The sequence below is a fragment of the Ornithorhynchus anatinus genome, chromosome X3 (genome assembly GCF_004115215.2).
Source record: "Ornithorhynchus anatinus isolate Pmale09 chromosome X3, mOrnAna1.pri.v4, whole genome shotgun sequence".
In the NCBI taxonomy this organism is placed as follows: Eukaryota; Metazoa; Chordata; class Mammalia; order Monotremata; family Ornithorhynchidae; genus Ornithorhynchus; species Ornithorhynchus anatinus.
This window is the reverse complement of record NC_041751.1, coordinates 12742800-12756666: the sequence shown is the minus strand read 5'-3', so window position 1 is coordinate 12756666 and position 13867 is coordinate 12742800. Positions and strand designations below refer to the sequence as shown.

Sequence of the window (13867 nt, the reverse complement as noted above, 5' to 3'; positions counted from 1 at the left end):
AGTTATTGCGTTGTAAAGATACCGTGTAATAATAACAATAGTAATGATAATAATAATAATTTGTGGTATTTGTTGAGCTCTTAATATGTGTCAGGCACTTTATAAAGTACTGGTGTGGATACTACCAAACTGGGTTGGACACAGTCACTGAAGTTTCCTAGATTCTTGTTTCCAAACTTGAATTTAAAACTTCAAATACCAAAAACCTCTGCCATTCTCCACCTTTGCCTTAGTCATCCTATAAGAGTAAAGCTTACAGATAAATGTTTTTCCTAATGTAGAAGTGAGTAAATCATTTTCATCTGTCTCCCCCTTCAAATTGTGAACTCCAAGGGGAGGAAACATGTGGCCCCTTTAGGGGAGGAAACATGTGAGCTTGTTTCCGTAATATTCTCCCACACACTTAGTATAGTGCTTATTCATTCATTCATTCAATAGTATTTATTGAGCGCTTACTATGTGCAGAGCACTGTACTAAGCGCTTGGGATGAACAAGTCGGCAACAGATAGAGACAGTCCCTGCCGTTTGACGGGCTTACAGTCTAATCGGGGGAGACGGACAGACGAGAACAATGGCACTAAACAGCGTCAAGGGGAAGAACATCTCGTAAAAACCGATGGCAACTAAATAGAATCAAGGCGATGTACAATTCATTAACAAAATAAATAGGGTAACGAAAATATATACAGTTGAGCGGACGAGTACAGTGCTGTGGGGATGGGAAGGGAGAGGTGGAGGAGCAGAGGGAAAAGGGGAAAATGAGGCTTTAGCTGCGGAGAGGTAAAGGGGGGATGGCAGAGGGAGTAGAGGGGGAAGAGGAGCTCAGTCTGGAACGCCTCTTGGAGGAGGTGATTTTTAAGTAAGGTTTTGAAGAGGGAAAGAGAATCAGTTTGGCGGAGGTGAGGAGGGAGGGCGTTCCAGGACCGCGGGAGGACGTGACCCAGGGGTCGACGGCGGGATAGGCGAGACCGAGGGACGGCGAGGAGGTGGGCGGCAGAGGAGCGGAGCGTGCGGGGTGGGCGGTAGAAAGAGAGAAGGGAGGAGAGGTGGGAAGGGGCAAGGTGATGGAGAGCCTTGAAGCCTAGAGTGAGGAGTTTTTGTTTGGAGCGGAGGTCGATAGGCAACCACTGGAGTTGTTTAAGAAGGGGAGTGACATGCCCAGATCGTTTCTGCAGGAAGATGAGCCGGGCAGCGGAGTGAAGAATAGACCGGAGCGGGGCGAGAGAGGAGGAAGGGAGGTGAGAGAGAAGGCTGACACAGTAGTCTAGCCGGGATATAACGAGAGCCCGTAATAGTAAGGTAGCCGTTTGGGTGGAGAGGAAAGGGCGGATCTTGGCGATAGTGCTTAGTATAGTCCACCTTGGAAAAAACCTGAGAGCAAGTTCCAATTTTATGGTCAGGAATGTTTTGTTTTTTTCTAATCCTTGGTGGTGCTCCATTTGGGGGCAGTAAGAACTTATATAGATCAGGTTTAGACTACCAAGTTATCCAGAAAATTAAAACCCAATATATTAATAAGATTACTGTCTGGAAATATTCATATAGTTAATCCCAAAATGGGGTTTGAATTTAGACTATTCAGATTAATTAGATAAACAAGTCTATAAAACCCTGTGAGTTTTTAAATTTTTTTTCTTGAAACAGAAACCAAGGTTTTCAAATGCTCCCCAGAGCTATCTGGGCAGAATCTTTGCAGAACACATTATTTTCTCCTTGGTATGCAAAGTTTGAGGATGTCATAATCAGTGAGAAAATGCCCATGGGTTTTTGGATCAGCTCAAGGAGGTGTTCAAAAGCTAGGTTTCCTTCCATTTCTTTGATCTCTAAACAAAGTTGGACACTTCACAGAAACATATTGTTTTTGTTAAACAAGTAATCAAGTTAAATACATTTCCTCAATATATGTCCTTTAATGAATACATTCTGCTGGTTAACTCTGAAATTCTTTTGAAATTCATAGACAGTATACCAATTTGTTTTCATGTCTAAATACCTTTTTTTTCTGAAAAGCTAATAGCCATTAAACTGGCTAAGTGTTGACATATGAGATTTTTTTTTCTTGAGAGGTAAAATTTGTAATTCCAACTTCTATGAAGCTGACTTGACCCCCAGTCAAATGCAAAATACATTTTTCTTATGTGACAAGAGTTATCACCTTGTTGGAAGGAAGGTTGAAGTTAGTTATAATTTGTCAAGTTCAGAGTGCTTAGGAACTTTTCAACACCTTCTCTCTAAATACTTTCTATATCTGCATTATTATTATTATAATCCTCATTATCATCATGCTACAATCACTAAATATAGCACAAGGAAGAGACAACCATTTTGAGGACAAAATGTGGTCAGGACACATTGGTCTTTTCAGCCACACGTGCAGTCACGGATAAACTTAACCACCAATATCTTTTACACATGCAGCCATGGTTAAATTTCACCACTAGTAATGTCTTTCATGAATACAAAGGGCAGCTCTCCCTATATACAAACTATTACCCATGATTTTCATTATTTAGGATTTAAATCAAGGCTTATTTAAATGCTGAAATAGCAACAAAATCCAGTCCTCGGTTCCTAAATATAAGAGCTTTGGTGTAGCTAACTTGGAAGCTGGTTCATCCTTTGAAAGGCCACTCTAATGATCTGTAGTGTCTTTATTTAACCATCTTAGGAAAGAACTTCAACATTATCCCACTACATACCCTATGATTCCTCAAATCACCCAGGCAGATTGGCAAGCCTGACATAAATAAACCTCCATATTAAGATTTCATGTGAGGCAAATTCTTGCCATGCAAGCAAACCTCTTTTCAAAATTCAAAATTGGAATTACTGAATATCGCTGACCGAACTCAGTTGTTTTGTTTTGAATGAGCATAAGGGGCTGAGTAATATTGCATCAGTTGTAAGAGATAAAGCTGTTAGCACCCATACCTTGAGTAACATTAAGCTTCTCTTCTCTATTAGCCATCTGAGAACCAAGGGTTTGGAAGATGCAGGAAAAGCACTAGAGTTGAGGCATCTAAAAACTAAACTCTTGGAGATTTTCAATGAATCTTCTCATATTGGCATCAGGTTTGGTGTGAGAAGCAGACACAGAAGGTGGTTCTGTTTGTGTGTGAGTGTGTGTGTGTGTGTGTGCGTGTGTATATAATAATAATAATAATAATGTTGGTATTTGCTAAGCACTTACTAAGTGCCAAACACCATTCTAAGCAGTGGGGTAGGTACAGAGTAATCAGGTTGCCCCACATGAGGCTGACAGTCTTAATCCCCATCTTATAGATGAGGTAACTGAGGCACCGAGAAGTTACGAGACTTGCCCAAAGTCATTCAGCTGACAGGTGGCGGAGTTGGGATTAGAACCCATGACCTCTGACTCCTAAGCCCGTGCTCTTTCCTCTGAGCCACACTGGATGTTGTATATGCATGGGTGTGTTTTCTGAGGACAAGGAAGAGTCCACTGAAATTACTTAGTCCATCAAGGCAACCGAAGAGACAATGACTTTCAGTAGAGAAAAGACTAAAAAAGGACAGGTAAAAGAGAAAAAGGAAGTTTTGTAGGGACTTTTAAATAATTACACAAACAGTAGCATTTTGTGATTTGGCTTTTAGGAGGGTACGTTTAAAGTTACAATGTTATCTGAAACATCCATGGACCACTGAAGAGAAAACAGAAGAAAAAGATAGCACAAAAAAAGTCTCTTCTCAATCTCTCAAGTGGACCAAAAGAGGGTTTTAATATTTAGACATGAGTGACCTGGGGTGGGTGGTTCTGACTGAGAATTAACTCTATGCCAGTATTCTATGTCCAGACCAACACACACATACAAACACACACACACACACACACACACAAACTTGCTCACTGCTGAATGGGGGAACCAGGATAGATTTTGGTTGGGGACTAGGGGCTCAACTGTAAGCAACAAGGTTGCTCACCAACAAAAATGTCTACTGAATTGGCTGATGAAAAATTTCCTTTGAATTAGCTGATGCTGGTGTGCTTTGTGGTGGTCTCTTTTAACAATAATAATAATAATGGTATTTGTTAAGTGCTTACTACGTGCCAAGCACTGTTCTAAGCACTGGGATAGATACAAGGTTACCAGGTTATCCCACCTGGGGCTCACAATCTTGATCCCCATTTTACAGATGAGGTAACTAGAGAAGTTAAGTGACTTGCCCAAAGTCACACAGCTGACAGGTGGCAGAGTCAGAATTAGAACCCAAGACCTCTGACTCCGAAGCCCGTGCTCTTTCCACTAAGTCACGCTGCTTCTTATGGTTGCAAATGGATGTTGTTTTCCATTAGGTTTTAACACAATTGAAAGGTCTAGCTATCAATTTTAGTGTTATTTAGGCTTGGTGGATTTGCATAATGGGAAAAGGTATTATATATTTTAAGATTGAGTTGGGTTCTGCACTCTTCCCTCTCATAAAGATCCCAGGAGAGACCAAATGCAAATTGGAAAGGAAAACACAATCAAGATATGTTTTGTTTACTGATCAGAGAAAACTGTTTGCTGAATGTTTCCCACATTATGGGAAAAATACTTCATGCATTCTGTTGGGAAGCAATTCAGGTTGCATAATATTAATTTAAAGATGTATTGTTCCTCATACCCATGGGATGGCAATAAATTGATAACTGGAACTCATTATACACAAAATGTCAGTTTAATTTTGATCAAGATGGAAGTTTGTGTGTTTTCCCAAACCATGACTCTGACTTCAGAAATAATGGAAGGAATGTAAGCAGCACAACTGCAAGACCGGAAAGATTTCTCAAAATGGAAAAGAGTTTTAAGAGTCCCGAACATCTTTTTTGTTTCTAAATCAATGTCAAAGATGTCTTCCCTCTCTTTAAACTTGCTGAAATGCTTCCAGGGCTGCAAATCCATCTGTCATTAAGCAATCGTATTTATTGAACAGTTACTGTGTGCAGGGGACTGTACTAAGTGCTTGAGAGAGTACAACACATCAATTTAACAGATACATTTCCTGCTCACAATGAGCTTACAGTCTCTGGGGGAGGGGAGGATGGAATTTAGTATGATTGTCTTGCAATATTCATATCTGAGTGGAGAGAGAAGTGAATTAGCTATCCATATTATTAAGAAAATCTTTTATTACCAGCAAATCTATGTTTGAATGTTGTCTTCATCTACCTAGACTACTTATTTGACTATGTGCAATAACTCAGAATATATTTTGAAATACTTATCAAGAAAATTTCTAGGTCTTCCTAACAAGCTTACTACTAAGCTTATTTACTAACTTTTTGCTAAAGTTGACAGAAATTTATAGCACACAAAGGATTTTTAAAAATACAGTTGTATAAGACTATTGTAGTGCTTTTTAGATGATTTTAGATGTTCGCCCAGGAAACATCTGTATTGGGCAAGGGTACGGCTATTTTATTATTAATGATCTAAAGGATAAAATACAACAAAGACTATAATTAGAGAGCTGAGGTGTAGATTATTAAAAAATGTTATTAATTTTATCCACTTGTGCAGGTGTGACTGAAAAGATTGTTGTACTAACAAAAATCTCTCACATACACATGTAGGCTATTCAGAATAGACTGTATTGATCCTATCTAGTTACTTCCTGCCTTTGTCTCAATTTTGGAATACTCCTTTTTCTTGTACAAACCTTATGTTTATTGTGACTTCAAAGCCATCAGAACCCCTTGGATCACTGCCTTGCTTAAAAAACAGGGCTGTAACAACTCTTGCTGTCTTATTCTCCTTCTGGCCACAAAATAGCACCTGTAACCTCCCCATCTTTCCAATACTTCTCCTCAGTAAAAGTGGTGTGGTTATGGATAATGGTTGGCTATATTTCCAAGAAATGATGAGAAGGTTTGTGTTGTGACTTTCCATTTTTCTTGTAAAACTAGCAGTAACATTCAATTAGGCTGGGATCCAATTTGCACCATCATTTCATGTTTGCTGCCAGTGGATAGACTGAGTAATCAGCTTATTCGTATTGTCATTTAAAGTAACTCAGTTGAGATAAGTAGCAGAACTTGACCCACTCACTGATACCCTGGGGAAATGCAGTCTCTGTAAAATATCCTTAACCCCGCAATGGATCCTTAGATCCTTAACCACCTAGACTACATCTGACCTGATTTTCTTATATCTATCCCGGGACTTAGTAGGTCCTCGGATCATAGTAAGTGCTTAACAAAATACCACACCTACTGATACAAATCACCACTTGCCCAATCAGGGAAATGATGGGCATACACAATGCTGGCTTAGACCGGCAAAGGTAAGAGTGAAAATTTAAAAATCTCCTCTGAATTCTGCTGAAACTCTAGGATAAATCAAATAGCAGAAAAATAGTAAAAATCCCATTTACTCACTATGGGTGTCTTCCTAATAAACCCATTGCTTCTGTAGAAGAGGCAGGTTACCCATCAGTCAATCAAGCAATCAGTGGTATTTACAGAATGCTTGCTACATATAGAGCCCTACACTAAATGCTTGGGAGAGTACAATACAAATGAAGTGAGCTAGAGAAATGCACAACATCACAGCTCCGAGAGTTCCCAGCCCCAGCAGTCGGTAAGCTAACAATTTCCCTGTTCATAAATGATGTCTCTACTCAGCCAGGATATCCAGTACAAAAATGTTCAACACTACTGCTGGGCACTATGCATCTTTTATTTGGTACCTTAATGTAATATGCAGCTACATTCCCCAAAGAGCAGATGGCTCCGTCGAACATGTTCATTGCACTGTCTCTTAAACGTCGGAGCCTATTCCACAATGGTGAAGATGTGAGAGAGGCCCATGGATTTTGGAGATGGATATCCAGCTTTCTTCATCCCAAGTCTATTGAAGCCTTTACCATCAGGGCTGGAAACACCCCAGATGGTGGCTTTCTGGCCTATTAACTATCAGGTTATTCCTATTAATGGAAGAAAACCATTTCCTTCCAGTCTTCATCACCTGTAGAATCTCTGTTCCCTTTCCTCCCTCTCTCTCCAATGAAAAAGTTGGTAACTATGATTTGACTAGTCTTTTTCAGGATACTACTGTTACAGCTTTGCACCTGGAAATCAACTATCACAGGTACATTTTTTAAAAATCCTGAGGATTTCCAGCTGACTACTTCCAATTTACATAGGTCCCAGAAACATAAATTCGGTTGGCTGTTTTGTATCGATCAGTGGTATTTATTGAGCACTGACTGTGTGCCGACCACTGTAGTTTACGCTTGGGAGAGAACAATACAACAGAGTTGGTTGACATGTTCCCTGCCCACAAGGAAGTCTCTCTGAGTATGACTCTAGGATACTGAAACCCAAGTCGGAGATTCACTGAAGAATTCTTTCCCAGCCCATGATCATTTCAAGTCTTCAGAGGTCTCAGTGGGTTTATTAAATCAAGAAATAAGAAGAAGAGAAGCAGTGTGGCCTAATGGATACAGTCACTTGTCTGCTGGGTGACCTTGGGCAAGTCACTTAACTTCTCTGTGCTTCCATTACCTCATCTGGAAAATGGGGATAAAGACTATGAGCCCCACAAAGGACAGGGACTGCGTCCAACCTGATAACCTTGTATCTACCCCAGCACTTAGAACAGTGCTTGACACACAGTAAGCACTAAACAAATAGCATAATAATTATTACTATTGTATTATTAAGCAAAAAATGCCCAGTTAATTTATGTAATAATAATAATGTTGGTATTTGTTAAGCGCTTACCATGTGCAGAGCACTGTTCTAAGCGCTGGAGTAGACACAGGGGAATCAGGTTGTCCCACGTGGGGCTCACAGTCTTAATCCCCATTTTACAGATGAGGTAACTGAGGCACAGAGAACAGTAACATACTGTTCTTTCGGCCAACAGAACTATTCAATCGTGAGGTATTTAATATTTCCAGGGTTAAATATATCTATTCAATGTTTCATTTCCAACCTGGTATTTTCCGCAGGAAGCTAGTTAGTATATGCAAAGCAGTGAGAGGTAGCAATCTGGGCATTTCTCTAGCAACCTCCCTTCCAAAAGAAGCATTTCCCCTCAGGGGAATGATCTGTTTAAGTATCTGTGATGGCTATGGGCTTTAACAAATCTAGGGCTCAGAACAATTAACTGCAAAGAAAAAGTATAGCTTCCTCCAAGGCAATCAGCACTGAATGAGATTGATGGAGATCATACCAACTTCTTCCACTCCCCTGAGAATGCAAGTGTGAGAGAAAGCCATAGTGGTTCCTCGTCCAGGATTACCTACAAGTCTAGTAGAACCCTGGCTGCTTTTAGATTTTCCCTTATGTTTTAGGGGTTTATCAGCATGAAATGTGATTCTTCAAAGAGAGAGACTCTCTAACTGTAGACGTGATGAATACTTAAACGCCCGACTAAAGCACACTTAGATTTGAGACCTTCCATCAATTGCCTGAGAAATGCGGCACTTGAATTTACAGTTTTCTGAAAATAACACAAAATTAATTCTACTATATCAAGGGAGTGTCTAGGTTGTATTAGACCTACCTGTGAGAAGAGAAGATGTTAACAAGAGAAGCAATGTGGCCTGGTGGAAAGAGCACCGGACTGGGAGTCAAAGGACCTGAGTTATAATCCCAGCTCTGCCATTTCTTTGTTGTGTGACCTTGGGCAAGTCACTTCACTGTTCTATGCCTCAGTTGTCTCATCTGTAAAATGGGTATTAAATTCTACTCTCTCCTAGTTAGACTGCAAGCCCTATGTAGGACAGGGAATATGTCCACCATGTGTTTGGCAAGTACCATTAAAAAAAAAAAAGAATCCGCCAACTTTACATCATCACCCCATTGTCTCATTTGGGATAACACTAATACCTTATTGCCAAGCTTTCAAAGAATGATGAAAACTGCCGAAGCACCTTTACTATTCATGAACGTAATACAAACTCATTCAGATTGGCATTTTCTCTTCATAGCTTTTAAATATTTTAAATGAATTCCATCCACATTTTTTTTAAACGAAGATGGATCATAGATAAGGTAAATTTTTGGTTTTAGCCCTTCCAAATACATCTTGGCTCTGATTAGGGCCATCATCTGTCATAAAATGGAAAGAGCACAGGCTCAGTGGAAAGAGCACAGGCTAGGGAGTTAGAGGTCATGAGTTCAAATCCCGGCTCTGCCGCTTGTCAGCTGTGTGACTTTGGGCAAGTCACTTACCTTCTCTGTGCCTCAGTTGCCTCATCTGTAGAATGGGCATTAAGACTGTGAGCCCCACATGGGACAGCCTGATCACCTTGTATCCTCCCCAGCACTTAGAACAATGCTTTGCACATAGTAAGCGCTTAACAATTGCCATGATTATTATCATTAAAAGTGCTAAATGTCTCTAAAGTTAAGATAAAGGTAAAGAATCTCGGTTTTTATGGGGCTTTCAAATAAATGCAATATCCTGTCCAGCATATATCAGTCACTTCTGCTAAAATGCCCCTTTGTAATGTACTATGCCAGAATTGACAGTTCTTGAATGCCATGGCTCCAGAACTCTCCTCCAAAACCAACTTGGAAATGAAAGAAACCAAACAAAACTAACAGCCTTATTTTTTTTAATTATTTAACTTTATTACTTGTTGCACCATTTATACAATTACATATAATTTCAATGCATCCATTGTACATTTTGTTTTTTTCATGTTTTTTTTGTTTCATTTTTCCAATGAGTGGTGTGTTGGTGTCTGTGACACAGAATGGAAGAGAACTGGAACTGCAATGAACGCAGACTTTTTTATTCATTTCCACTGACCAATAAACAGAACTACAGGTGCATCCAACCACGGACATGCATTAACTCGTCATGAGAAATCTAGGTAGGCTAAGTAGGATGAGAATGTTTATTACTCCCAAAAATATCTGGAGAGGAAGAATGGAGGATTGGATTTGAGAAAAATGTGGACAGCTAAGTGGGATCTGTCTGAAAGTTGGCATTCATCCACGGCATTAAAAAAATATCAAAATAAGAAAGGCTGTAAATTAAAAAAAAAAAACATTGAAAATACTGCTTTCGTAGAGATCTGATTGCCTTGGCCCAGAGACAAGGGCTAAAATCAAAACACATCACTCCCATACCCCATTACTGAAGGAAAAGAGATTTCAATACATTGGTGGAGTGCATTAAACAGCAGTTCGGGTACAAAAGATGTGCTGGACTTTCAGACATCCGTCTTTAAAATTGAGGATTATTTGTAGAGTTGACTGAAGGTATAGTAGATATTTCCCCACAAAAATACTATTTTGGATTCTCCCCCACCCTCTCCCTCCCTCCCTTGATGGGACATCCATTTTTTGGGCAATACATATTGTTATTTCAGATCTGAAACAAGTTAGTAGAGCTGGAATAAGAGAGAGAAAGAAAGAGAGAGAGAACAAGAGAGAGGAAAATAAAGAGAGAGAGAGAGAGAGACAGGTTGTTTGAAGTGGTCATTTTTCAATAGGCTGTCCATGTTACTCTTTCACTGCTACGGTCTGATCCGAATTCACCACCGGGGCCTCAGATGGTTTAACTTCATCTGGCTGAGATGCAGGGGGGGCCTGGGTCTTAGGTGTAGAACTAGGTGCTTCCGACGCTGCTGGGGTCTCCTTGGAAGAAGGTGCAGCTTCGCTGCTGCTAGGTTTTGAGTCTGAAGCTGGAGCCACCTCAGTTGTAGTTTCTTGGGCTGCTGGTGCCTCCGGAGCCTCAGTCTTTTTGGCTTCCCCTTCCTCTTTGCTCTTGTCATCTACTTTACTAGTTGCCGTGGCTTCTGTAGGCTGGGAAGTTTTAGCCTCGGTGCTGGGCTCGGAAGCCTTAGGAGCTTCGCTGGTGGCGGTGGCCGGAGCAGGAGCCGCGGTCGGTTCTGGCTCCGTGTTCTTCGGCGGCTCCAGTTTTGCATCGGCGACGGGCTCTGACTTCTCCGGCTCAGCTTTCGGAGCTTCTTCCTTGCCGGCCGCTGCGACTTTCTCCCCTTCTTTGTCTTCGGTCTCGTTGGCAGTAACCTGGGGCTCTTTGTCACTCTTCTCGTCCTTGTTGTTCTCCTTCACTTCCGCGGTCTCCTTGGCAGCCTGGGTCTCCTCGGTCTCTTTGGGAGTTTCTTCTTCTTCGGCACCGGCCCCTTCGGCCTTCTTATCTTTGTCTTTCGCTTTCTCATCGTTCACATTGTAACCCTTCTTCTTCTTGCTGAGTTTGCCTCCCATCCTCACAGTTCTGGAATAGAAAAGCAAAAGGGCAGTCGCGTTTAAAAAGGCACCCAAAACGAAGGCTCTGCTTTTGGTACAACGCGGCTTCCAGTCCCTAATCCCAAACTGACTGGTGACAGCCGTGATCTCACGCTAAATTGCTGAAGTTAGGGAGAGGCGGGAAGATGCTAGATTTGCAGATGGGCAGTGTCATTTTCTGATGAGCTCACACACATTCAAGCCGAATGACTCAATGGCAATCAGTCCTCAGCAGACAGCATTTTAGTCTGCTGTGGTTAATCGATGATCCATCAGTTTTATTTATTGAATGCCTGCAGTTTGCAGAGCAGTCAATCAATAGTATTTACTGGGTGCTTACTCTGTGCAAAGCACTATACTGAGTGTTTGGGACAATGCAACACAACAATATAAGACACATTCCCTGCCTACAACGAGCTTACAGTCTAGAGGACTTATGCAAAGTGCTTGGGTGAGAGTACAAAAGAGTTGGAAAACATATTCCCCACCCAAGAAACTTACAGTCCAGAAGGAAAGACAGACATTTGTCAACTGCTTTCTTATATGAAACGTAGACACCTATGTCCTAGATAGCACAAATCATCACTTTCATTTGAAATTCATCTCGGATCTCTTAGATGATTGTATCTAATTATCAAATAATTATCAAATTAAAATGACCAAACCGATCAAATGAGATATTGACTGGATTAATTAAGAACAGATGTTCCACTCCACTACTTTAAGGCTAGGACAGTTGTTGTAGATGCTTGGCCACTGCCTGGGGCTTAAAGAAATCAAGGTTCCTACAAATTCCCTGAAAGGAAAAACATGCTGTAGTTTGCCTGATTTGCATCCAAACGTCATGCCAATTCCCCATTATCCATTCAATTCACCTACTTGATATTCACTCAATTTACCACTGAGATTGTGAATTAGAAGGGGCCAGGAATCTAGATCTGCAACCGCAAAGGGCTTGACTTCCAGGATTTTAGGTTCCGAAAAGTTCTCCAGGAGTAAATAAGAGCATTTCTTGAGTGGCCACTTGGCACAATGCGGCCGACTAAGTGCCTAGGTAGTGCAAGGCAAAGAAGTGACACTTTCTCTGCCCACAAGGAGCTTTTGCTCTAAAGGGGATTCCTGGATCCTGTCGTTCGCTCTTGGGAGTCAGAAGCCTAGCTTCAGTAAAATGCATTAGGCTAGGCATTGCTTTTATTTAAAGAAAGAATCACTTTCAGGCTGTTGTCATGAAATGTTGCCCCTTAGCTTTTGCCAAAATACTGCATTAGTATCATCATCACAAGTCATCGAAGGAATGAGAACAAAGAGCATATTGGCCCAATATCTTAAAAGGGACTTTATAACTCTTGGCTATTTGACATAGTAATAATAAGACAATAATAATCATAACACTAATTAAGTGCTTGGGCAGATACAAGATGATCAGGTCCCACATGGTGCCCACAGTCTAAATAGGAGGAAGAACTGATATTGAATCCCCATTTTGCAGATGAGGGAACTGAGGCACAGAAGTTAAATGACTTGCTCAAGGGCACTCGGCAGACAAGCGGCAGAGCCAGGATTAGAATCCAGGTCCTCTAACTCCCAGGACCATATTCTTTCTGAACAATCAATATTTCTAGAATGCCTACCTCTGTCCCGAGCACTGTACTAAGCAACTGGGAGAATGCAACAAAGTAGACCAAGAAACCTTCCAACAAGGAGCTTCCAATCTTCCAATCAAATCTAGCGGATTTGATTCTTCAACCAACTGATGCATGACAGTAGCACTGCAAGGGTAAGCATGAAAACTTTCAACTCAGATACTCTCAGTGAAGAGGTACTACAATTTGGCACAGGAAGTTGATTTGCAGTGGAAAACTGATGTCCTATAAATGGCAGCCCCCACTTTTCCCCAAAGGAGGGTAAGAGCTAATTTTGAAATTACAGAATCTAAACTGGCATACAGATAAGGGTAAATGTTTCCAAAATATGTTTGAAAGCATCTGTTTGATTTGTAAAAGTATACGCATTCCTCTCCAAAATGTATGACATTAGGTGTGAAATTCTAACTACCAATCTAAGTCACAGTAGTTTACAAATCTGTAGTCTCTGGCCTTTGAGCTTGTTGTGGGCATGGAACATGTCTGTTTATTGTTATACTGCACTCTCCCAAGCTCTTAGTGTAGACCTTTGCATACAGTGAGCACTCAATAAATATGATTGAATGAATGAATGAACGTCTGAAAACTGAAATCTGAAGTTCATGAAAGAAACATGATAGGTATGTGATAGATTCATGGATGATAGATTTAATGACGGGCTATTAAAGAGAAAATTTCAAGCTTTTAGGAGAAATATCCTAATGTTGAGAAGCTGTGGGGCCTGGTAGAAAGAGCACAAGCCTGGGAGTCAGAGGACCTGAGTTCTAATTCCAATTCCACCACTGACCTACTGTGTGATCCTGGGTAAGTCACTTAACTTTTCTGTGCCTCAGTTCCCTCATCTTAAAAATGGCGATTCAATACCTGTCCTCCCAAGCATCTATCAGTGCTACTGCTGGACAGAGATTTCCCGAGAAGGATGGTCTGATCTAGTGTAGCTATAAGTGATAAAAAGCACAAAGTGATAAAAAGCATAAACATTAATGAGACCCTCGAAATCATCAAGTAGGATAG

General features: G+C 40.8%; 1 protein-coding gene across 1 annotated transcript in view; it reads right to left on the bottom strand.

Moving 5' to 3' along the window:
* Positions 1-9559: 9559 nt before the first annotated feature.
* Positions 9560-13867, bottom strand: part of BASP1 (brain abundant membrane attached signal protein 1) — a 71480-nt gene continuing 67172 nt past the window's right edge. The window contains exon 2 of the mRNA XM_001509231.5: positions 9560-11199. Coding sequence (XP_001509281.1) covers positions 10464-11189 — 726 coding nt within the window. The 5' untranslated portion in view covers positions 11190-11199 and the 3' untranslated portion in view covers positions 9560-10463. The remainder of the gene's footprint in view (positions 11200-13867) is intronic.